The 25,352-nt window shown below is 41.3% G+C and overlaps 1 protein-coding gene across 3 annotated transcripts in view; it reads left to right on the top strand.

The window, feature by feature from the left end:
• Positions 1-1,867: 1,867 nt before the first annotated feature.
• The window catches only part of LTBP1 (latent transforming growth factor beta binding protein 1), a 197,738-nt gene continuing 174,253 nt past the window's right edge, over positions 1,868-25,352 (top strand). For 2 of the 3 annotated variants that reach the window (XM_057415455.1, XM_057415457.1), the window contains exons 1-2: positions 2,890-3,035; positions 15,979-16,267. In XM_057415455.1, the coding sequence (XP_057271438.1) occupies positions 16,011-16,267 (257 nt within the window). In that variant the 5' untranslated portion in view covers positions 2,890-3,035; positions 15,979-16,010. Of the gene's footprint in view, positions 2,376-2,889; positions 3,036-15,978; positions 16,268-25,352 lie in introns of those variants that run through there. The other variant, XM_057415458.1, reaches the window with a different exon arrangement.

The raw sequence follows: 25,352 nt of genomic DNA on the forward strand, positions 1-25,352 counted from the left end.
TCTCATTCTGGAAAACTTCTGAAGGACAGCAGCCTTGTGCACAGCAACAGTCCTGAGCACCACATCAGTTTCTCTCCACTTAGTCCTCAGTCCTTTTCAAGTTGGTCCTTGAAACCACCTCTGGTTTCAAGGTATTTTTTGTTCCCTCAACACTGTAAAAACATTTAGCATGCTCAGGATTGACAACAATAAGCCTTCAGAAGGGTGAACAGTTCAGTTGCTGAGAATGTCTTCCGAGTTAAAAAAACAACAGATGTATACGTTTGCTAAAGAGGAGCCAGTTAACTTCTTAGTTATGTTCAGGCTGGGGCTTCTTTCTGGGGGCTTTATCTGTTTTGGGTTTTTTCTGAACCACCACTGAGTTTTATTCTAATTTTGCCCACTTCAGTGCTGGTGGCATTTTCTTTTCAAACACTGGGCTTCAATTCAGAGCGTTGAAGGCATGGGAGCAGGAGCCTTTAACATCAATGTGGCTCCCTTACGCTATGACTATAGAAAGCTCCAAACACTCATCTATTTAAAACTTCTATTTATTTTTGAGCAGTTTTAAATAGATGAGAACTAAGGAGGAAGGGACGGTTGTGCTGCTAACACCGGCTCTTGCCTGGAATCCTGTCAATGTAAAACCCTCCTGCTCCCTGTCCCGGCTGTGTAGCTGCACCAACAGAATTTAAGAACAAAATCTCATCAGTTTGGAGCCAGGGTCAGTGTCCTTAAAGCTCTGGAAAAGAGCAGAGGAGAACCCAGGGAGGAGGACCTGGTTTCCAAGATATTGGATTTGCAAACTGTTTGATTCTCTGCAGAGTTTCTTGGAAAGAACTTGGACACATCAGCTTCTGAGTATTTTAAAAGATGTAACCTTCTTTTTGTGAACTTTTTTTATTTAGAGTGCTTAAGGGTGACATCGATCAAGACACACTGGAGAAAAACGTAGGCAGTTTTGCTTGTGTATTAATTCCAAGTGTACAATTGTGGCTTGTATTTTGTTCTTTAGGCAAACACACTGCCTTACAAACAAAAGAAAACCAAAAATGTGGTCCCTCTTACTCCTGCTAGGATGTCCCCTAAGAGCAATCTCAAACCTATGCCTCTCATCAGTCCGAGGCTGATGAACGTGATTACTTTCAGCGCTTTCGCCAAGTTCCTACCTAAAAAGTGAAGCACGCGTACGAACCTTTCGAGGGTTTAAAGCCTTACCTCCATTAAAACAGGATAGAAACGCTGTTGGAAAGCTGGAGGTACGCTGCCCCCGAAGTTAAACCAGGTACTCCCGAGGCTCGCTGAGCGGTGCTGAGCTCCCAGGACCCCCGCGGCCACCCCGGCCCCACCGCTGTCACCTGGCCCCGGCCCCACGCCCCGGGAGCGCCGCCTGACGTCACGGCGGCCAGATTGGCTGCGTGGGGCCGGCACCGGGGCAGGAGCATCCTCATCCCCTCCTGCACACACTCACTCGCGGAGGAACTCCTCGGAAGGGTTTTACCAGCCCGCAGTGCCTTAAAGACCGGTTCTTGCACCCGCACGCAGACCCCTGGCAGCTCCGGCAACCGAAACATCTGCTCCGCATTGCGACCACCCCCCTCCAGCAAATACCCTTCCCCTGCTGCTGCTCCTCCTCCCTTCCCGCTCCGGCTCGCAGCTCGGCTCGCACCCGCCGCTTCCTTTCTTCCAACGATGTTTTCCTGCTCCACGGGGCGACGTGTTTGCTGAACTTTCCTAACAGTTTGGGGGGCGGGAGGGAGGAACCTGAGGCTTTATTTTACCCCTATCCCCCTTCCCGCCTGGAGCAGGTTGGGGGGCAGCGAGCGGAGGAGAAATCCGCACGGCGGGCGCAGGTTACACACGGGCGTTCTTTGGAAGAGGAGGAGGAGGAAGCCCTTGCACTGGGGGTCCGCGAAGCTCGGCGACTGTAGGGGTCCCGCAGTGGAAATGGCTCGGCTCGGATGGGGATTCCTTGTCCTCCTCACTGCCTGTGCACTTTTGTCACCGGCGCTCGCAGCCTCCGAAAAGGGCAAGCTGAGGAGGGTCACGTACGTTCTGCAGCCCGGCCGGGGGGGCTCCACTGGCAGCCGGCATCAGCGCCCGACCCTCCTCGGGGGGGAGCAGCAGCAGCGCACGTTTAACGTACAGCTCAACACACGCTACAGCGGCGGCACCCTGGAACGGACCCGGCGGATGAGCAAGCCGGGCGGCGCGGGTGTCCCGCTCCGCTTGAGCCCCGCCGGGCAGGTCCACACCAACTCCGCTCCTCGCGCCTCCTCCTCCTTCGCCAAGCCGGCCAGCTTCAGCTCGCGGCCGAAGCCGCCTCCGGGCCCCCACGGCAACAGCAGCGCCGGCCTGCCCCTCCGCCAGAAGCACCAGCTGCCGCCGCTGCCGGGGTAAGGCGCCCTCCCGCCCGCCGTGCCCTGCGCGTCCCCTCGCTCCCCCGCACGTCTGAGGCGGTGTCGCCAGCCCGCGGCCTCCCCGCCGCCCCGAGTATCTTCATCGCGGCCGCTGCCGCCTCCCCCCACGGAGGGCATAGGGGCAGGGGGCATCCGGCGCTGGGCTCCTGCAGAGCACCGTGGCGCTACCGGTGCCCGGCTGGCCGCGAACCCTCCCCGCGGCATCTGAGCCCCCGCCCCCCGGAGCTCGCGGCCTGTCCCGGGCTGAGGCGTCGAGCGGGCGAGGAGCCCCGCTGCCGCCCGCGCTCCATCCCCGCAGCCCTGCCGGGAGCGAGCTGCGGCCCCGTCGCCTTTGCGGTTTGCGGCGCCCGGGTGCCGCGTCCCGCGTGTCCGGGCACAGCCGGTGCGGGCCGAGGGCTTACCTTAGCCACGCGCCGGGAGGTTTGATTCTTCCCGCCTTTTCTCTCCGCGGCCCAGCGCCCGCCCCGCGGCCCGGCTGGGGATGGGGGCCCGGGGCCGCCCGCCGCCGCGGCGCCGGGAGGGGCCCCGCCGGACCCTCGTCCCTCTTTCTTTGCTGTTCCTGCAGGGTGAACGTCTGCGGGGGGCAGTGCTGCCACGGCTGGAGCAAAGCCACGGGCTCCCAGAGGTGCATCAAACGTGAGTAGCCAGTGTGGGTCGAGGGGGCTGGGATGGAGCGTGGCGGCACCACTGAGGCCAGTAGCGGGAGGACTTGTGGGGACCGCGCTGGCATGTGGTGAGTGCTGATACTCGCTGTGGGCAAAGAGGCGCTGGCTGAGTTACAGATCCCGCCAGCATGCTTGCTCAAGCCCTCTCACAGCATCAGCGTGCTGCAGTTGTAACACGTTTCATCCCTAAGTACCTCCTTGCTAATCTTCAGCTTTGCTGAAGGATGAGCAGCAGGTGCCTCTTATGTGTGTTGCATTTTTGGAGAGAGCTTGATTAGTTTTTGTGGTGAAGTCCACACACGTTAGTGCTTGGGTGTTAGGAGTTGTTTTGAACGTGGGGGCTTAATAGGGTAAAGAACCTGCCAGAGGAGTACAGGTGGAGAGCAAGGAGTTGTCATCTCCCCATACTGTCCTTTCACCAGCAGCCTGCATGAAGATCCTGTGCTTTGGGTGTGGAATTTTTGAAGCGTTGAACAAGTCAAAAGAGATGGATTTGGGGAAGGACGTGTGGAGAGATGTACCTTTACTGGGATACTTACAAACGCAAATTATGTGCATGAAATAACACAGAGTCAATGTAATTATACTCGTGTTGACCTTTCTAATGTGAAAGAGGAAGCATCTCTGCCAGTTTAGGCAGGATTCAGGATGACTGTACATGGCTGAATGGCAGTGATGTTGCCATGATGTCATGTAAGACAAGTGACATACTTTTTTTTCTTCAGGAAACCCCTTTAGGTGTCAGCTATTCTGGGAAGCTCTTGGGTCATCACTTTAGTTCATTAGGACAGACTTCTGTGACTGAGACTTGGGGTATCATGGAGTAAACAATGCTTTTAAGGTGCAAACTTTAGGCTTTTTTGTAGTGGCTTTTGTCCCTGTGTGGGATTTTTCACAGTAGGGATCAATCACATTTATAATCCTCAGGAAGGTCAAGTACCTTTGACCTGTATTGAACTGTTGCCAAGAAGCAAAGGCTTTATTACAGTAGGCTGTTAAAACTTTACAGTTTCCCTGACCAATTTAGACATGAATTTAAGATGAAATTAAGGTAGGAAATTAGCATTTTCAGTTTGAAATACACGCTGCTGTGTTAGGTGAGTCAGCTTTTTTGCTTAACACATGGTACAAGTACTAAAATTATTTTCTTCAGTTTACGGTGGTATTTTGAGACTAATCTCAAACCTTACTAAACACCTCCCTTAGCTGAAAGCCCAATCACAGTGAATGGAACCTCTTAATAATTTGGGGATATTAATTAAAAAGCTGTATTTCAACTATTTCAACTGAAATCCTATTGTCATTATTTTGAAGACACACTCCCCAAATTTTCATTTTTTTCTCTTTCTGTCTTCCAGTAACTTTCAAGTTTCTTCCTTTTAAACATTTTTTTTATTTTTAATAAAATAAGCAGTTTTATTGTTTTCTTTGCTTTTTGTCCTTTAAGTTTCCTTTTTTGTTGTTTTTTTTTATTATTTTTTATTTCTTCCATTGTCATTCAACTGTTCTCTTTATTGTCTTCTCTTTTTTCCTTTCTTTTTCTTTTTTTTTTTTAATTTTTTAATTCCTGTCTGGTTTTACGGTCTTCAATAAGGACTAAGTCAGACAATTAGGTTTTTATGTGATAGCTGTAGAATCTTACTTAAATCAAAGAATTACTCGGTTCATTCATACAGTGTTTGGAGGAATAGAGTAGCAGAAAAAGAGTTAAAAGAAAGGGGTGTGTGTGTGATTTTTCCCTTTGACCATTCTTTCTCATTTTGTGTCTCTGGTATTGGGCTCTCCTTAGCATTAAATATTTTTTCTGTCTGTTCTGATGCTGCTCTGGTACATCCTAGCAGTGGTATAATACACTTGGCTTGGATCTTCCGAGTTTTACCCCTCTCTTGGCAAGCCAAGAGAAGTACTAAATGTACTGAAGTTGTCTGTTTTGTAACTTAGGCAAACCATGAGATAGCATTGACTTGATTTAGTTATGGAAGATTAGTCTCACAGTCATAAAAGCCAGCTATCTCCTTTTCTGGAACCTCCTGATGATCCTTTCAGAAGAACAGAAATCCTACAACTGAACAAATGTTAACCCTTTGTGTCCAGTAAAAAGAAGTGATTTTTTTTTTTTTTAATTCTGATAGTGGACTCTTAGTTAGTTTTGAGTGGATTATTTCAGTTGTGGATTAATTGTGCCACAGATGCAGGCACACCTGAGCTGACTTTGTGTAGAGTCCATTTGGACCTGTCAGGGTTTATTAGCTCAGGTTCAGTATCACTTTAATAAGCTATTTGGTCTCTAGGGCCAGTTTATATTCTCTTGAATGGTGCAAAGCCTGAGCTAATAAACCCCAGACTCATTCTGGCACTTTCCACAGCCAACTTCCATTTGTCTGCATTGTGCTTCCAGAACCAGAGTGCTGAGAGCCAGCTCTGATCAGTGAAGTTTATTAGCTCAGGTGTAATCCCAGGCTGGAACAAGCAGCATGTGTTTCTGCTCTGCTGCACCTGTGTGAATAAGCCTGCTGGTAACCCACAGAAAAAGTGGTTGAAGGGAAGAGGTACGGTCTTGCAGCCCTGGCTGTGTTAATCTTCCCCTTCCCTTTGTCTTGGTGGTCTTTGTTAGCCCTGCTTTCTCATGCATGGGACTACGGCTGAGGCTGCCCTTCCCTTGGGGACTTCTATCTCAGGTGGGTGGCAGCCTGTCTGGGAGCAGTAGCAGCTGCCTCACATTCCCTCTGTAACAGCAACAGGGAGTATTTGAAATGTTTCTGTTGTTGGTCAGAGGGCAGCATCTGTATGGAGGAGACAAGTAGACCTTTCAAGTCCTTCCTCCAAATTTTGGTTTGAAGTTGAACTGCCTGTTGTGTTTACAGTATTCATGTTCTCTTGGAAGCATGATGGTTTGTCCTTCTGTTTTCCTGTGAGCTACCTTTATGAGGGTACATACCCTATGCAATTTGGAGCATATAGGCTTTTCCCCCTCTGTGCTTCATATTTCAGTTTTACATTGTAAAGTTGTATCTTAAGAACTTTTTTTTCAAGCTTGATGTGACTTTGCTTATGAAGAACTGCATCATTCTAATTAGGAAGATGAAGCCATAAAAGTATTCAGAATTGCTTTATACTGGGAGAATGATGTCTAACAATCAAAACCAACCTTTTTGAAGTGTTTGGAACATTCACCTTTGGGTAAAGACAAAAGGTGGGAAAAAATCAGCCACAGAAATAATCACTTTGGAAAGTTATAAGCATGTGAAAGGGTTTATGACAAAGATTGTCTTCCAGTCATAATTATCATAGGTTATAATCTGTGCAAGTGTAATAATAAGGTACCCCCAAGGCTGGAGAAATCCTGTTTTGTTAGTTCTTGTTGCATAATCCAAGCATTATATGAACATTAATTAACCCTATAACATGGCTGTAAGGCAAATAAAACCTAAAGCATGTAGGGTTTTTTATTTATTTCATTTATGGAAATTGAGCCATAGGTTAAATGTGGACTTGGACAAGTTGTAACAACTGTTTGGAAGGCCTAAACTGGAAAGTAGGAATTCCTGCCTTTCAGTTGCATGTTTATCCTATTGCAAACTGTTGTCCTGTACTTTGTTACTTGCAACTAAATTTCTGTTAGTTAATACTACTTTGTACAATATATGCCCTTCTGTTTATTTTGGTTTTGTTTTCTTAATGGTTGCAAGGAGCTGTTCTTCATGTTGGGAAGTCAAGAAAGAAATTATATACTGTATGCAGGATTTGATAAAGAACCACCTGATTGCAATAGTAACCCCTTTATAAAATGTGTTATAATATTTTGCCTGGAATATTAATATCAGTTGTTTGTGAGTGTGTTCTCACAAACTGGATGGTTTAAAAAAACAGCATTGCCTGAAGAAAGTCTGACTTTTACTAACATAATGATGAGAATTAACTAATGATAGTTGGAAGGAGAGAGTTGCCTGTTAATGGAATACTGAAGCAAGAGTTCCTTATTGTAGAAGTGTAAGAAAGGCTCCTGGGACAAACAGGTGAGGAAGTGGGTTTTGCAGGATTATGTTTAGAGTAAATTTCGCATAGGGGCAAGAATTACTGGCTATGTAGATGTAGAGCCCATGTACATCATTGTTGTCAATTAAGAGGAAAAAAAGGATCTTGTGTCTTTATTAGCTGAAGATATTCTGTGTGTACATGCACGTATTATGTATTCCATGCATGGGCATAAGGTGAGGATTTTGGATTTGGAGCTGGACTGGATTCTTTGAGTTTGGTCATGAAGTTCTTTCCTATCTGTCATGTGCTCGGGCATCTTGAAAGGTCATCAGAAAATAAGAGTCTGTTATCCTTTTTTTTTTTTTTAAATTATAAGATTATCTTCCTAATTCTTTCTTTTTGAAGGACTTCCTGACTCAACATTAGATAGATGTTTAGTTTAATTAAAGAAAGTTTAATTTATTTTTCAGAATAAGAACATGTACAACAGTAAAGTGTTCCTGCTGAAGGAGACTTGAAAGCTGTGCTAGTACTTGCCCAGAGGAAGGGTCCCCATTGTTCAGTTCCTGAATCTGCATGGTGTTTACTTGTGTATTGCTATGCAGTTTGAGCCATCTCATCCCTAAGCTTCGAGTTTTACTTCTTGCTGTTGCTGAGTTAGCATGCTACAGCTTTGTGTCTCCTTCAGGGCAAGAGCACTGTACAGTGTCACCAGTAGTCCTAGACCCCTAGTTGTCCAAGACCTGGATGGAACATGCCCTAGGTTGCTTTTAGCTTCTGCTCCTGAATTTTCTTGGGGAAGGGGAGGGAAAGGTTGCATGCCTTGGTCTTGTTCTAATATAGGATTAGGATCCAGACCTGCGGACTTGGAAGTATACATCATACTTCCTATTAGATATAAAACTCTGACACTAAATATTTTAATATTGGTTGCTCAGAATCTGCTCTATTCCTGTCTTCAGTTCAGCTCTTAGAAATGGTGGTATCTAAGATCACTTCAACTGAGTACTTCAAATGTTTGCAGCTGTGCTTCATGGAGGTTTTCTGGTGATAAATGTTTCCTGTGGCTTGTGCTTAATCAGTTTTGTGGCTTCGAGTTTTACCAAGTTCTGTTTATTTACATTGCTTATACAAAGCCTAACTATAACATACTCTCCCCAAATGTTTCTTCTCATTCTAAGACCATCATCTGAGTAAAAGCAGTATCAATCTCCTTCAAATTATGTCCAAATCAAAATTAAACGTCTCAATTTTAAAGAGACATAATTACTTTGGCCCCATATAACTGACCTATACGTTAGTCCTTTTTAATCTGTTCTTTGATGTTGTTTTTAAATGTTCCAAAATTGAAAAAAACTGGAAGCCATTACTTGAGCAGCTGGATTTTGCCTCTGAGGTACTGGCTACTGTAGTACATAAATAAAACTTCTGAGTTTCGTATACAGGGAATAAACTGGCTTTTGTAGTGTGAAAACTCTTGCTAGCCTTCAGTGGGGATTATGCTCTGCTTTATTTTTAACTTACTGTCCTTCGGAAAGGGGGAGAATTCAAGATTCAGATTCTTATCTTTGGCTTTGTCTACCTTAGTCTGCAGCATGGACTAACGGAAGCAGGTGTATAGACTAAAGCCTTTGGTTTTGATGACCTGAGGCCCACAGTATGCATGTTTCAGGGCTTAGTGTTTTATTTTTGACTAGATGTACTCTGGTCACATGAAGTGAATGCCAGTATGAGGCTGAAATGTATTAGGTGCTTTCTTGGAGTGTTCACGGTTTTTGGGTTTTTTGTTTGTTTTTTTTTTTTTGAGGTTTTTACTTTGTGTTTTTCTATTTCTTTTTTTATTTTTTTTTTTATTTACTCTGCCTTTAAAAGCACCAGAACTTGACTTTCTCAGCCTAGTTTATTCCTAGAAAACGGATCCCTTCCATTGCCTACAGAAAGAAAGCAAAGCTTTGGCATCTCTCTGCATTTCTGACTGCACACTGGAGGGGAAGAATTTTACATGTTAGCAAGGCAAGATACTCATTTAATACAGAGTTAAAATAGTTCTGCTCTTCCATGTTCTTTTTTGAAATGCACATCATAGTCCCTGCATAAACCTAGAGTTTTGCAGAGCTGCTTCCTGATAAATGGGGATTGATTTTGTGTCCTTTGGCAAGATTTGATTTTTCATGATTCAAATAAGCTTCTTTTTTATTATTATCTCTACATGGCAGGTTTGGCGTGGGTTTTCAGAGAAGCTAACTAATTGGTGAACTCTAATTGAGGGTTGGTTGGATTTAGGAAAAACTTTATTGTTCTTAGCATTTCAATGGCTATTATGATTAATAGCCTTTTCTCTGGTATGTATTTTCTGTAACACTTCAGTTGTCTGAATCCTGCATCCAGTTAAAAATTTTCAGTTGTCTCGTTACTGAGGCTCTCTTAGTTTATTCAGTTTCCTGCCTATTTCTTACAATGTATTTTGTAACAAAATGAATAAGTACTATAATGAGAAAGGTTAAGAGAATTGAAAGAATTGCAGATGAGAGTGTTAACCAGTAAGAAAGACCAGTGTGTAACATGCAAATCTGCTGGTTTCCTTGGTTCCTTGGTTTTGTCCATTCTGTAGTGAATGATTTCTTAATTTCTTAATTTTTTTGGGGGGGGGGGGATATACTGAAATGATAGAAGGATCTCGACCATGTGAAATGTTTGTACTGTCAGAATATGTACAATTGACCATCTCTTGTAAATGTCTCACAGATTGTACAACCTAACAAGTATTTATATAAAACTCCAGTAAACACAACATGAATGAAAATGTCAAGTATCAAACAGTATGTTATATTCTTATGATTGATAAAATAATGTGTCTGAAGTTAGGCTTTTGAAGTATTTCAGTATAGCTGCTATTCAATTCTGATAAATCCGCATTTAGCGATAATGCTATGTAGGTACATTGAGAATAGTCTTAATAATTAAGTATGTTATGTTGTTACTAGGTTAAGGGAGAAACTCCAATTTATGTTTGTTTTAAAGGAAATATATATGGCAAAAGCATTGGGTTTTGTTTCCCTCCTTTCTTGGATGTTTATGTAGTCATCCACACCAGTGTGGAAATGCATCAGATGTTTTGAAGTGGACCAGTGAAGAGTTCCAACAGTGACACATGCTTTTATTTGAAATATATTGAAAGAATTCCCTCAATCCCTATAGTTGTGATAAAAACAAAATTTCCGTGTAAGAAGAGGCAGATGGTTGTAGTACTTCCTACATTAATAGTCTAGCGGTCATATAGATTTTCTGTGGTTAATGCCATTTATTCTGATTATTTAAATATTATCAACCTTTTTTATAGAATGGTCTTACAACACGGTTGTTTCACCCTTGTTCACAAATTCCTTTCTCCCTTACCCCCAGTGAATGTGTAGAATTGTTGGATATATTTCTGGTAAAATTCAACTTTTGAAAACTGGAGGTACTCAGACGGAGACCTAGATCCTCAGAAAAGCATTAGGTGGTGAGCACCAGGTGTTTGTTCACTTAGCCGTTGGGTTTCTAGTCTCCAGCGTTGAATTCTCAGTCCCAACAATAACTTAAAAGACTTAAAATGGTATCCAGAATAAAAGTATAAAAGTAAGCAGTGAGCTAATTTAGAGAACAGGGAACTATTATAAACTTTGCCCTTCTCCAGCAGGTCAGCACTGTATTCAGATTTTTCTGAGGGAAAGTGGAATATGCCTCTTTCCTTTTGGAACCCACAGCTTGTTGCTCTTCAAAGAAATTGCTTCACTGCTTTTCTTTTGGAGTCCGTAGGGGATCGTCACTCTGTCTTTTAACATAGCAGCAGTTAAAGGTGCCTTTGTATCACAACTTTTTGTTTGGGATGCGCACTCAACCAAGACGAGCTTTGGCTTGGTTTTCTTGTGTGCTTGAAGAATAGAAATCTTGAATTAATGAAATAAGAAAGGCAGTATTTGCTATGCCTTTAACAGTATTCCTGTGTTGCATGTAAAGGAACTTGGAATTTCTGCTGTAAGTACAGATACATTCATGTCACAGTGCTGGTTTTCCCCCTTTCTGTTAACTTAATGCATGCATCATTTCTCAACCCGTTTATGCTGGAATCTGAAATAGCTCCACATTTATAATCTCTTTACAATTACTAGATTTTCTGTTATTTGCCCTCCATCGTGTATTTTGTCTGGCAGGATTTATATACTCCCATGAGTGAAATTAATATATATTGTGCCAATGTGTATAGTGAGGAAATTTGTGGAAGTCAGTGCATTCTGATTAAACTGATGCTTGACTATGTGGCTAAGAGGAGGGAGGGGAAAAAAGGTATGTCAAATTTTATGTGGAAACAGGAAAATTCTAGTGGATGGGCTAGAGATAACACAAGTTCACAACACTTGTAGTGTAATTTTCATATCAAAGTATCAGAGGTTCAGGAATGACATCGAAAAACTTTTGTGAATATTTTAAGTGCTAACCAGCAGCAGTTGCTTGATAAGAGATGCTTAAAGGTGGAGTTGAGCCTGAAAGGTTAGAAACTTGGGTGCAGGAAACTCATGGGACATTTAAATTTCTTTACTGTTTCTCACTGAAAAGAACATTTTTGTGCATTTCAATCCTCCACATGATCTAGAGACACAAGGAAATAAACTTGTAAATGAGATGTTACTGTCTGAAGAAAGTAATTGTGAATCAAGGTAAAATCAAAGTGATTAGCATATGAATTGGATCGTAATGATCCTAATTCAAGAGTTATGAGGAATTGAACATAAATTTTTCTCATGACAAGTGGAGTTGTACCTGTATTTTGAGTCTTTCAGAATGTCTGGAAAAGAAATTTCAATTTAAACTTCAATATATGATAATATTTTTTACTTATGGTTTTAATATTATAAATTATGCTTAATTTGGTATATGAAAACATAAATACATTCTGTACATGTAGAAGATTTAAAATATTTACATTTTTTTAAACTGTTACAAACCTTTTATTTTAGGTCTTGCTCCTGCAAATATTTATATACTCTTTAAAAAAAATAACATGACCCTGTGGACTGAAAAGTGTCTATGTGTAGATCAGTCCCAAAGCGACATATAGATGTGCTGGAAGGGGTGTGTTTAAACCTGATAGTAATTTTATTTTATACTTGCTTTTCTGAAGGAATGTTGTAAATACAACCATACCAGGCCTGCTATGTGTCCCTTTAATTCTCTCTTCTGCCTGCGATGGTGGTGAGCAGTAGTTGGTAAGGGAAAGATGCATAAAAGGAGATACAGCCACAGAAAATGTTTTCAGCTTTTTGCGATGCAGGGATTTCCAAGGCAAATGTGGCACCATAGCTTTATTTTTGGTAGATGTAGATTGCATGGTCTTAAAACACATGAACCAGCCTGAAAGGGCCCTGTGTTCCTTCACAAAGCTTCTGGAAAGTGGGGGGATGTTGGTTGTGTTGTCTGTGCCTGGCCTTCCCATGTGACCAATTTCTTGGCACAGCAAGTTTGGGTGCCGTATACTAACAGGGTCAAAAAGCAGATCATTGAACTCTGACAGAAAAATCTATTGAGAGTTATTAAACACAAAACCAGGACTCTTGCTCAGAAAGCTGCTGAGTCCTTAATTCTTCAAGGCTGTAGTGGTACAACATTTTACTGCTTCTCATCCTGTTCTGACACCTGTCCTAAAGCATCCACCTTAGTAATTAATGGAGAGAGGAGACTAGACTAAGTGGATCTTTGATCTGACCCACTAAGCCTAGTCTCATTATTTGCATCTTTGCCACGCTTCATTTTGAATTTCCAGTCATGACCTCTTTGTATTGAATAGGAACAAGCCTATTGCCTTTAATAGGAGTATATCGCCCCCCTTTTCAGTTTTAAACTTGATGCTTCCATGGTCCAAGTTTTGGAAACTTAGCTTTATGGAAAATAATGGTGTTTGCAGTTAGATGTGCCATTATTGTTGCCTTCAAACAGAACAATTAGGTCATAGATTTGGCATGCTGCAGCTGTCTTGAACAGTTTTAAAACCAAACTGCTGTATTATGTCAATTTAAATGTAAAGCCTTTCTGAAAAAGTATTTTTTCAAATCTTATTTTGTGGTCTTACATTACACAACATCAATCAAGAACGTCAATCAAAGAGTGCATTGCTGTGAAGATCTAATGGATCAGGTTTTTGACCTGTTGTCCCTGTTCACGTGATCTGAGGAAAAAAAAAGGTCTTTTGTAACATAGTTGCTGGATCTGCTGATGCTTTTTTTGTTATAAGGCCAGCTAGAGTAATGCAGTTTGTCCTGTGGAGTTTCATGTGCTTTGTGTATATGTAGAGCTGAGATACTTGTTTTGGGAAAAAAAGATAATGTAATTTCAAAATAGCTGCATAGTTTTCAATTCATTGCAGTTTTGTTATGTTCGCTTTGGTAAGTGAAAACGTTAGTTTTCTTAGGCTTCTGAAGCACAGCTTTCAGGAAAAAAAGAGTTGTGGTTTTCTTAGGGTTGTCTTTTGCAGGCGTGTGAGTTGTTACTTCACTTTTGCGAGAGGAGATACACAATGATCAGTGTCCTAGCAGGGTGGATGTTATATTGACTTCTGGGGTTGTCTTGTGAACTTACGGCTGTGTTTGATTTTTTTTTTTTTTTTTTAAAGCAGCTTGCTAAGAAGCCTGAAGTTTGATATAAATGCATGTCCATAAATCTCCAGGAATACACGTTCAGTATGGTTGTGGATATTTTTTAATGTTGTAAAAATGGGACTTCTGCAAATCCTGATGATTTTTTAAATGTAGTTTTTATGTGATAATTTTCTAAAGAGCTCTGTGCCCAGACTGTCTCACTGTGATCTTTGCACATTTTCTAACAGATGACCTTCATGATGGGGTCAGTGTTTGGATTTTGGAGTCTCTGTAAAGTCAGTGAGCCTTACATTTGAGAATTTAAGGCTCCTGACTCTATTTTCCAAAGGTATAATTAATTTCAGTCATGTTCATATAAGCAAATTTCTACTCTTAGCAAAATCTAGGTCTTAAAAGCCAGGTGGAAAAAAGAGTTGGCTTGTGTATTAAAGCATATGCTTGCTGTAAGTTTACAGTGAAAGTTACAGCTGCTGAAGTTTACAATGAAAATGGTCTTCAGTTTTCCAGCAAAGACAATATATAGCCTGAAAAATAAACAGAAATATAAGTAAGCAAATGATTACTTTTTTGTTGCCAGGGAGATTCATAGTACATAATTAAGTTAGCTCAGCTACGTAGTATTGGGAAGGAGAGATGTTGCAGAAAAACATGGAAGGGGGAATTACATGTGAGAAGAACCCCATGCAAGGTTAAAGTTGAGGGCAGCTCCGGTGTCATATATAGGTGGTATTCATGATGTATCTGTATCAGATGGTATTGTCTGTTGGCAAACTGGTTCTTCAAATTAACACAGTCTCATCCTAACAAGTTATTTCATATGTATGCTTATGTGCTTTATTTTTACATATAAATGTATGTATTAAAATAATTTTAAGTGCCAAGTACTCAAACTTATTTGGATGAGCACTGTGGACTGTCTTTTTAAAAGAATAGAATAATTGTGTGGATATACTTGAATATGGTGCAGAATCACATGTTATGGTTTAAGACATGGTCTTACCTATTTTAGTAAAACCTGTAGACTTTATCATCTGGCATATAATTTTGTCTGAGTTAAAAGATCCCAACTGAACAATATCCAACAACAGTATCCAAAGTTTGTAGGAGTAAAGTAGCTCAGCAGTGATTCTTATAAATGCTTCTTTGCATGCCATGTCTAATGGGACTAATGAAGAAATTATGATTGCTATTTCAATTAGAATTGCGTTCTACTGTTCAATTATGTTCTCTGGGTAAGAGAATTAATTTGTTTTGTTAACTTTGTTAACATTCTTTAAATATGGTAGCATTGTAAGTTTAAGCATCCAAAGTAAATCCTCAGATTAGGTATACCTCTGCAGCGTTACGTGTACGTATGTTCAGCAATTACTTTTGCTCCTCCCTCCCCCCCCCCCCTTTTTTTTTTGGTGGGATTTGCTGCTTCTCCAAATTTCTCGCTCAAAATGGAATTGATCCTGTGTTAACTAGGTCTATGAGCTGGGTGCTGTGTCTAGGCTGATTATTCAGACTCCTTCTATAGTCAGTGGATAGAGCAATGCAGTGTAATTACTCCTATCTGAAGGCAGCTATCTGAAACTGCATTGTCTTTTGAAGAATCTGCTCCCTTTTCACTGGTGGTACAAAGAATGTATAGAAGCTAGCTGTGATAATCATGAGCACCTGCTTGTTTCTTCAAAGAGTGTAACTCCTATGTGCAGCTATGTCTTTGTAGTACCAGTTTGTGTGTCTTATGTTACTGAAGTGGTGATATGGGAAGGAATTTCATTTGGGTTTTAGAGGGGAAGGGTTGAATTACTTTATACTTTTCTCCATCGTTTTTGTCATCTGTAATATGACCATAAGTATTCCAGCTAGGTATCTATAGGGGATCTGTGATTTTTAGATAGTAATAGAATGAATCCAAGCCTGAATCAGTAGTAAAATTCTATCATCTGCATAATGTTGTTTCAGCGGATGCAGTTTGGTTGTTAAAGTATGGGGAGGGAGGATGCATGAAAGGAAGGGGTGTGTAAAAGGCCACTAACAGGAAGATTTGAAATAACTGGGGTTTTTATTTCAAGTATTTCCTGGTTTTTAGCTCACTTGCATTTTACTTTTCAAAGTTGTTAAAATGTTGTCCATGTCTTATGTAGGAAAGCAGTTTAAAAGGTATTCTACCTTGTATACTATCTTTTGTGGAGCTTAGCAGTATTGCTTTCTCCTACTCCAATTAACATTAGCAGTTAACTTTTTTTTTATTGTGTGGAGTTTGTGTTTTCCTTCATGCTTTGGTTCACAGGTACTGTTTACAATATCTTTTCTTAGCTAACTGTGCACCACCGTGCCAAAATGGAGGGATGTGCCTGCGACCGCAGCTTTGCGTGTGTAAACCAGGAACAAAAGGAAATTCCTGTGAGGATAAAGTCATGCAAGACACATCTTCCACTGGAGGCCGGAGCCCTGTTGTTCCCCCGTGGCCCATACCTCAGCAGGCTGCCCAGCAGACCTTCTCTCAGAAGGTGCAGGTCCCCCCGAAGGTTGGCCCTATGACTCAGATGGCATTCACCATCAAACAGAAGCCTCCTGTTGGGTTACCTCAGCAAATGCAACCACAGTAAGTGTTTTCTTTACTTTCAAAGGAGTCCACTATGTTATTTTTACAAAACATTGTTCTTTGCAAGTGTTTTCAAATCATTGTATTTGGAGACTTTTATTTTAACTGTCAAACTTCAGTGGGTCTTTAAACTTCTATTGCCTATAAGCCAGATATCCTCACCTGAACAGAATCTCCTATAATATCAGTCAACTTTATTTTACTTAGAATTATAGAATCATAGAATAGTTTGGGTTGGAAAGGATCTTAAGATCATCTAGTTCCAACCCCCTGCCATGGGCAGGGACAGCCGGCACTAAACCATGTCACCCAAGGCTCCGTCCAACCTGGCTTTGAACACTGGCAGAGATGGAATGACAATGCTGTACTAATTTCAGAGGAGCTATTCTTAATTTAGATTAGTGACTTTCTGAGTTTAGTCTAGAACAGTCTAACACAGAATTTTTGCACTTCATAAAACTGAAGAAAGTAAGATTTGGTGCTTATGTTCTGGTTTCTTTCTTCCATTTGCATTTTATTTTCTTTAAGTGTGAATAGCTCTACTGCAGTGGATACTTCTGCTTGCTTGTGTTTGAAGTTCAGGGTTGTATCTGCCTGTCATAAGTAGCAAGGAAACACCCCTCTTGTTGGAGACTTTTTTCTCTGCTTCTTCAGTAGCTGGTGACCTAGCCAGACTTTGATATTGCTTTCATTAGTTTAAATACTTCAGGTGTGCCTGAAATTTCCCTATGATGATATTTTTATTAATGTGTCTGACCTTAACTTGATTCAGGGCTGTGTTTGATATGGGGTTAGGGAGAGGCACAGGAGGTGTGGCAGTCGAGTGTGGACAGTTTTAGGTGTCTGCTGCAAGTACTGTCCTAGTTTCAAGTGGACTGGGTGAAAAAAGTGTTTCTGCCCTGTACCAGGTGTTGCTTTTGGATAGCTGTAAGCAGGGTGCAGTCCATCTCACTTCTAGCTTCCGGAGTAAGATAATTAGGACTGGGAAATAAACAGTGCTTTCCTGTGGCCAAAAACATAAAAATGAACCCAGAAGGGTGATGTGTGATCATTGAAGCCCGCTTTTGACAGAAAAGTACATCCTGCCACCCCTCCTCAAAGCTGAAAATAGAGATCACTGGTTACTGCCAATGTTTGCTGTTGTCCAGTAACCTCTCTGTAAGGTTTTTTTCCTCTTAAACCCTTCCAGTTCCAAGTCCTAGTTCATTTAACTGTGGAGCCTCGAACAGAACTGGGTTTGTACATGCCTTTTGTAATAGGGAGTAGAACTTAGCTGAGTTCCCTTGGAGTCCTAAACCCTAAGTCAGTATGTTCTTTGAGAAAGGTAGAAGTTGGGGCAGGGTAGGCTTTAGGAACAAATACATCCACAGTCTTGAAGGACAGAGAAATTGCTACCCAATGTATTATTTTATAGTACTCTCATTCCTGTCAGGGAAGCAAGGGTTATTGAAGTGACTAATACAAAGGGGGAATTACCAGTAAATTCAGCAGGCTTTTTACTGCTCCTTCCCATCCAGACCAGCAGGATTGCTAACCCTCAACACCTGCCTACTCTGCTTAGCCCCACAAAGTGCAGTACAGCATATCAGTGCAAAGAGGCCAGACAATTCCAGTCTTATCAGTGCTGATTTCTGTAGTGTGTACTGTCTTTTTCTTTTTGCTTCCCTTCCTCCACACCAAGCATTCTCAATGAATTCTTCTTCCTGTTGTGATACAGGCCAGTTATTCAAATTGGGCATAAAGAAAATATGGGCAGTTTGTTCTTGGCTAAAGAAAATTTGTTGTCTTCCAAACATTCTCAAACTGCTGAAAGGACTTGTGGCTGCCTCCTAAAGAAGACTTATTTTCCATTATTCCTGGAAAAGCAGAGTCCAGGAATAAAGGGTTCCTCTTCTATGAAAAGAGAAGGTGATAAACTACTATTTTTTTAATGCTGCTATGCTAGTTGCTAAGTTATGATACTCAAAGTGTTTCTAGAAGGTACCTACAGTGTGTCATGCTTCACCAAAATCTCAGCTCCTGCTTGCATGAGAGACATTCCCAGATGTCAAGGAAGCAGCTTCAGACTACCAACCCCCATCATGTTACCGGCCATCCAAAGCGTTTCAGCACGCTTCCAGAAGCAATGTTAACCCAGGTGGGCTTTGTAGTTCATGGGACCCTGCTCAGCCTAAGGGTTTTCTTCTTAGATGTAAATAGACGTTTTCAGGTAGATAAGACTGTCAGTCTTTGAGATTGCATGAAGCTAAATCTGTTTGAGCCAGCTTAATAATGGAGTGAGAAATGAAAAACTGAGTCTTTGGAGTCATGAGAAATCCAGCCTACAACCTTGGCAGGAGACAGACATAGGAGTGGGAGATGGAGAAGAAATGGGCTGTTTCACAAACCAAAGCATAAAGTGCAGCAGCAGAAGGTGGATGTTTAGATCCAAGTGTTGAAATAAGTGCAACAGTAGTTCTAGTTCTCGTGTAGACTGTTAGGGCAATTTCAAGGGCTGAAAGAACCTTCTGAGGTTAGGTTTTTACCACTGGTACAGAGCAAATGGGCTAGTTCTTGCTTCAGGTCCTCTCTGAATGTCTTGCATGATCTTGTATGGTGTGTGAGGCTCTCCACATATGTTTGGAATGGCTTTTTCCTGTTCCCACCCCTAGAAATACAGGGAAAACTGTGGCAGGAGTGGAATCATGCATTGTCAGCGTGGTTGGTGTGCTGATCTAGGCACTTTTTCTGCAGAGCTGTCAAGGACTGGTGAGGGTCAAGGCACAACCTGACCTGGAACACCAAATTAAGCTCCTAGAGGAGGCTTGTCTCTCCAGCATTTCTGTTTTGCCATCCTCTGAAATTTTTTTTCTGTTTTATATATGAATGCAACTTTTCCACCTGCAGTCATTGAGATGTCTTCTTACGTGTTTTCTTGGAATCACAGTGGCAGTGACATTTAGGGAAGCAGGAAATTTCTTCCCAGAGATCTTTTTTTGAAGAACATAGTGCTGAACAAAAGGAAAGCTGGAGAGAGATTAATTACCTGGAATATCCTGGATTTAGAACACAGGCACTTAGCACCAGCAAAGTCTGTCATAACCCTGGGCTGAAGATGATTACTATCAGGTAATAGGTCTCATCTCAGAACAACGCTAGCAGAAAATGTAGCTGGCTGTAATTGAAACCAAGTGGTGTCTCAGTAACAAAACCCTGCATCTTCTTGGAACCTGTTGGGAATTCTGATCTCAATAACAGACGTGCTTTGCGGTCCTGAATTTCTGTGATAGCTCTCCCGTAACTCTGGGTGCCCCTTTCAGACCTCATTCTCTCACTTGTTGGCAACAGTTCAATTTTCTGCATTTAGCAGCTGTGGGAGCAGATGTATTTATTTTTTTTTTTAAGGGGAATTTCTATTACAGTTTTGGAAATGGTCATCAGAAAGAGCACAGCATCAACCAGCTGAAACTCAGTAATACAGTGCAGCATCACAGTATTGCTCCTTCAGCTTCTTCTGGAGGCAGCTGTTGAAATTTTAAAGTCTGCTTCTGCGTTGGGCAAAGCAAAGCTCATTGAAGGAGAGGTGACTGAACAAACTTCAGGTGACAGGTTTAGACTTACTTGTGTGTCTGGTGCACTTAAAGATGTTTCCTAAGAGGTCCCCTCCACCTTTATTCCCGAATCTCTGGGCCTAGTCCTGTGGTGTTACAGGCAGGTGTATTAATCTTTAAAGATTGTTGACTTTGTGTTGCATAAACTCTTGGCTGAGGTTTACTGCAAAATATAATAGGCTGCTCTTAGTTATTCCTATCTTTACTAGCTATTTTTCTGTATCTTTGACTATGTTATTTATTGTTTAGAACATGAGGTTCTAAGATTGGTTTATGTGATGACTGAGCAAGCAGTGATCTAAGAAAAATTAGAGAAATGGTTTTTGAAGTTTAATAGCTAGAGTAAATATTTCTGGAGGACATCCATTTTCATCACCATTATGATAGATTCTTGTTCTAAAGAGGTACAGAGCAACTAAAACTTGACTACTTTTAGTTAGAAGAGCCCTGTACTTAACTGTGAGGTCTGTTTAAAAATACTTTATGGAAGCTCTTAACAGAATATTGGACTTCTCTTCAAAAAGACCTTGTCTTTTTTATTATTTTTTTTTAAACTTTTTTAAGGAAAGCAAGGATTTTGGGGTAGTATTGGTGTTAGAAGCATAGAAGATCTTAGGTTGGAAGTAGAGGCAATCTGGTTCAACCCTCTGTTTAAAGTGGGATCATCTATAAAAGGTTACTTAGGGCTTTGTGTGATTGACCTTTGTTTTCAAGGCAGCAAGGTCGGGGATCTTACAGTATCTCTGGACTCCTGTTGCAGCACTTGACCACCCTCAGGGGAAAAAAAAATCTCCTTATGTAGTTGAAATTTCCATTGTTGCACATTAATTGTTACTCTAGTATTTTTTTGTTATATGTCTGTAAGAAGACTGGTTCAATCTTCTCTGTATATTCTCAAGAGGCTGTTGGGGATTGTGGTATTACCCCTTGAACTGCCTTTTCTTAGAGCTGAACAAGCTCACCTCCCTCAGTCTCCCCCGTCTGCTCCAGTCCCTGACAGTCTTGGTGGCCTTCTGCTGGACTTGCTTCACTGTGCCAGTATTTTCCTTGATTTGTGGAGACTTAACTGGGCATAGTATTCAAGATGCAGCCTTACAAGTACCAGATGGAGGGAGTAATCATTCCCCTGACCTGCTTGGCTATGCTGTTGCTAACACAGCCCAGTATATGGTTGGCATTCTTCACATGAGGGCATGCTGCTGGCTCATGTTCAGCTTGTCCCCTGGGACCCCTAGATCCCTTTTTGCAGAGCTGCCTTCTGGCCATTGCAGTGTCAACCCTGCACTGTCAGACAGAGTTGCTGTGTCTCAGGGACAGGACTTTGTGCTTGCCTTTAAACTTTGTGAGCCTATTTCTCCAGCCTATCAAAATCTCTCAGGCCTCCAGTATAACAACCACTCTTCCAATTTGGCAGTCTGTATGATTGTGTAAACTGCATTTTTCCCTGTATCTGGGTCATTAGTAAAGTTGTTGAACAATACTGGTCGCAGTGTTAATCTCTAAGGAAGACAGTTCAGCCTCTTCAGCCTCTTGTGGGTTTGATTTTGTATCACTAAGTACCACCTATTCATCCAGGCAGTTTTTGCACCTGCTTTATAGTCCAGTTATTAATATTTCACCATTTTTTACATATGGAGACAGCTGTGTCAAGCACCTTGCTGATGTTCAGGTTAAAAAGATTCCTCACGCTCTTTCCATGCAGTGAGCTAGTTATCTCTTGAGAGAAGTCAAACAAAACCCAAGCAAGCATAACTAAACAATAAGCTAAAACTAGAACATTTGTGATGACTTCATTAACTTCAGAAAGTTGTAGTTCAGTTGTTTTCATTCCCTGTTGGTGATACTCTTTCCTTTCAAAGGCAGGAACCTGTATGATACACTGCCTTCCTTCTGCAGGAGGATACACCATCTCTTCTCTTGGGCTACACAGGGAGTTGGAGCGGGAAGCAACTGAAACATAATTCTAGTGAGGATAAGTTGGAAAATAAATATTTGTTTTTATTCTAGGCAAAATATTACATGTTAATGTTCTTAAATATGATTTACTTCTTCTCAGTGTAATTTGGGGTTTAATATGTGTTCTTAGGCATGTACATGTGTCTCTTCTCAGGGCTCATACACATAAGTGCATTCTTGACAGTATGGAGTGTGTAGAGGGTCAGAAGAAGTCCTTGAGTGAGCCATGACTACACTGTTGAATTACAGCTATAGACCATTACTTTGGGCTTCAGAGCTTTTTGTCTGAAAGCCATCGGCTACTAAGATCTGCCCTTAGAGCCCAGTGCCATGGCTGTTTGCTTTAAGAAAAGAACATCTAAATCCTGGGAGGTTGTACAGCACCATGTCCCAGGCACAATATCCCAGGCACAGCTACAGGTTGGACAGAGAAGAGATTCAGAGCAGCCCTGTGGAGAAGGACTTGGGGGTGGTGGTTGACTAGAAACTTAGCATGAGCTGGCAGTGTGTGCTCGCAGCCCAGAAAGTGAACTGTATCCTGGGCTGCATCAAAAGGAGTGTGACCAGCAGGTTGAAAGAGGTGATCCTGCCCCTCTACTCTGCTCTCGTGAGACCTCACTTGGAGTATTGTGTGCAGTTCTGGTGTCCTCAACATAAAAAGGGCATGGAACTGTTGGAACAAGTCCAGGGGAGGGCTCCGAGGATGATCAGGGGACTGGAGCACCTCCCGTATGAAGACAGGCTGAGGAAGTTGGGGCTGTTCAGCCTGGAGAAGAGAAGGCTGCGTGGAGACCTCCTAGCAGCCTTCCAGTATCTGAAGGAGGGCTTATAAAGATTCTGGGGAGGGACTCTTCATTAGGGACTGTAGTGACAGAACAAGGGGTAACGGGTTCAAACTTGAACAGGGGAAGTTTAGCTTGGCTATAAGGAAGAAGTTCTTTAATGTAAGGGTGGTGAGGCACTGGAGTGGGTTGCCCAGAGAAGTTGTGAATTCTCCATCCTTGGCAGTGTGCAAGGCCAGTTTGAACAGAGCTTTGGGTGACATGGTTTAGTGTGAGGTGTCCCTGCCCATGGCAGGGGGGTTGGAACTAGATGATCTTAAGGTCCTTTCCAACCCTAACTATTCTATGATTCTACGTGCTTTGCAACATCACGGCCTTACTTCTTTTCAGGTTTCAAACTTTACTCCAGGAATCAGAAGTTAGTCTTTTCCTGTAGTTCTTGAGCCCACCAGTTTGTGTCAGAGGTGGAAAACTGTCAGTCTGTCTGCAGTGTTGTCCTTTCAGTGTAGGCTTCTAATGTGTAATGTACTCACAGGTTACAGGTTTGCTAATGCCAGGTGGCTTCAGGGAGAATAAGGAAAGTTAATTTTCCATTATGAGCTATTTGGGATGGATTCTGAGGTGCCTTTACACAACCCTTTTAATAAGAGATCAGCTGCAGGAAACTGTAGTATACCGTATTATTCCCCAGGTTATTGGTTTCTTCATAATCAACTTGAAAAGCGTTTATGCAAGTCAGTTATCTATATCATCCTGTCAAGGCACATTGCTTTTGAGAACATCAGTGTAGCCTTCCTTCCCACAATCCCAGGAAATTGAACACACTCCACAAGATAAACAGACTTTTAAAATAACTTTTTATTGAGTTATTTTCTTTGAGTAGTACTGCAATATGTTCAGGCTAATGTATGTTAATAACAGCAAAAGAGAAGCCCAATGTTTTAGGCTTACTCCATATATGTAGAAATCATTCCCTTTGCTTTCAATGCAGTGCTTTTCAGGAAAGTAAGTTACTTCTACAACTACCCTGGTGTCTTCAGCTTCCAAGGTGTTTTTTTTCTTTGGGCTATGTGTGTGGTTTTTTTGTTTGTGTTTTTTTTTTTTGTTTGTTATTTTTTTGTGTGTGTTTTTTGTTTGGTTGGTTTCTTTTTCCTTATTTTGTTGTTTGTTTTTTTGTTTTTTTTTTCTAATTTTGTGGGGTTTTTTTTCTTTCTGTTATTTTTTAAGATTGTACTACTGTGGAACTTTTACCATTTATCATGGGAAACAACCAGAAGAATTTCTTTCCAGTGGCTTCCTGGGGACTTGAAGGAACACATCTTGTCATGGATAGCATGACAGTTGGTTTTCAGTTTTAGGGCAGAGTGTTTGTATTGTTAAAACTTGGTTTGACGTAACATAGTTGTCACGTGGCAGAAAGGCATTAGGAACATTTGCTTTTAAGAAGTTGCTCTACTAGTAAATGTTTGTGATACCAAAACAACTATGCAGCAATTTTATACTTGACTGACACTTTTTACTGGAACAAGTTAAAGTAACCAACTCATGTTAAAGTTTGTATTAGTAAGCAAACCACTGTGCAACAGTGGTGATTATAGGATGTGGCTGAAATAAAAACAACATTGGAAGTAGCTGTTTCCCCTGGAGCATGTATGGTCAATAATATAATGGGAATGGATTTTATGTCATTTTCATTCCCCCCTCTTTAGAGTTGTGGGAATAGATCTCAGTAGGTTGATTTGGAAAACTCATATCTGTTGCCAAATATATCTGTGCCTTTAACTTCCAAAGGAACTAAAACAAAGTGAGAATAAGGTTTATTATTGATTTCTGGTATAGAAATATGATTTAACAGTGTTCTGTCTTTTTAGAAAAATCTAGGCGTTTCTGTTTAGTGTTGTGATGATCGAATGGTCACTGAACCTGGGATATTTTGTTTTGGGTATATTGGACTTGGAGAAAAGGTTTAGTATGTTTGCAAGTATGGTTGCCTTTGGTCTTTGTATCAAACATCTTGCTTAATACTTGATTTTTAGCCCTTTAAAGTAAAATTAGATGCAACTATTAACTCATTTGCATGTCTTGGTTATTAGTATCACTTTTGATATTAACACTTCCAATCTATTGAGAATTCATTATTAATAACCTTATCAAATAGATAACAAAACCACAAAGAACCCCTCTTCAGGGGATTTACTTAATCTTAGCATTTTGCCAGTGTAGCAGGTATCTAGATAGCTTAAGAATCTTTATTCAGGGGATGATATGGGCTGGCCTTAGACAAAGGCAGATGTTTTTTTAAAATTGTGCCTGTCTGACTAATTACAAATACCTCACTGATTTCTCAGCTATGAATAGTCTGTTCTGGTCATGATTTAGGAACCCCAAGAGACATATACTTCAACTCTAGTAAACTTATTTTATTATTCAATGCTAGAGTCTGAATACTTCACTGAGAAGCAGACTTTTTTCTACTTGGAAGCAGTTTCCACTTCACGTAAGCTCCATAAAAGTTAGATATGATGTATCCTTGTACTTTGTATAAAACAATAGTTTTGGATTCCTAAAAGGAATTTATCAATGTGTAATCAGTTGCTGATCTAACCACTGCTGGGGAAGTTTATTACTCATGTTATTTTGAAGTTTGCTGGTACTCTTCATCTGTATCTGGTGAGAAACAGATTTTATTTTTGTATGATTGCATATAAGATAGGAATATAAATGGTGAAGAATACCACTAGGCAGTGGGAGAAAGCA

The sequence above is a fragment of the Pezoporus wallicus genome, unplaced genomic scaffold, assembly GCF_028554395.1.
Source record: "Pezoporus wallicus isolate ANWC-B61680 ecotype Strahan unplaced genomic scaffold, APGP_CSIRO_Pwel_v1 contig_5352, whole genome shotgun sequence".
Classification (NCBI taxonomy): domain Eukaryota; kingdom Metazoa; phylum Chordata; class Aves; order Psittaciformes; family Psittacidae; genus Pezoporus; species Pezoporus wallicus.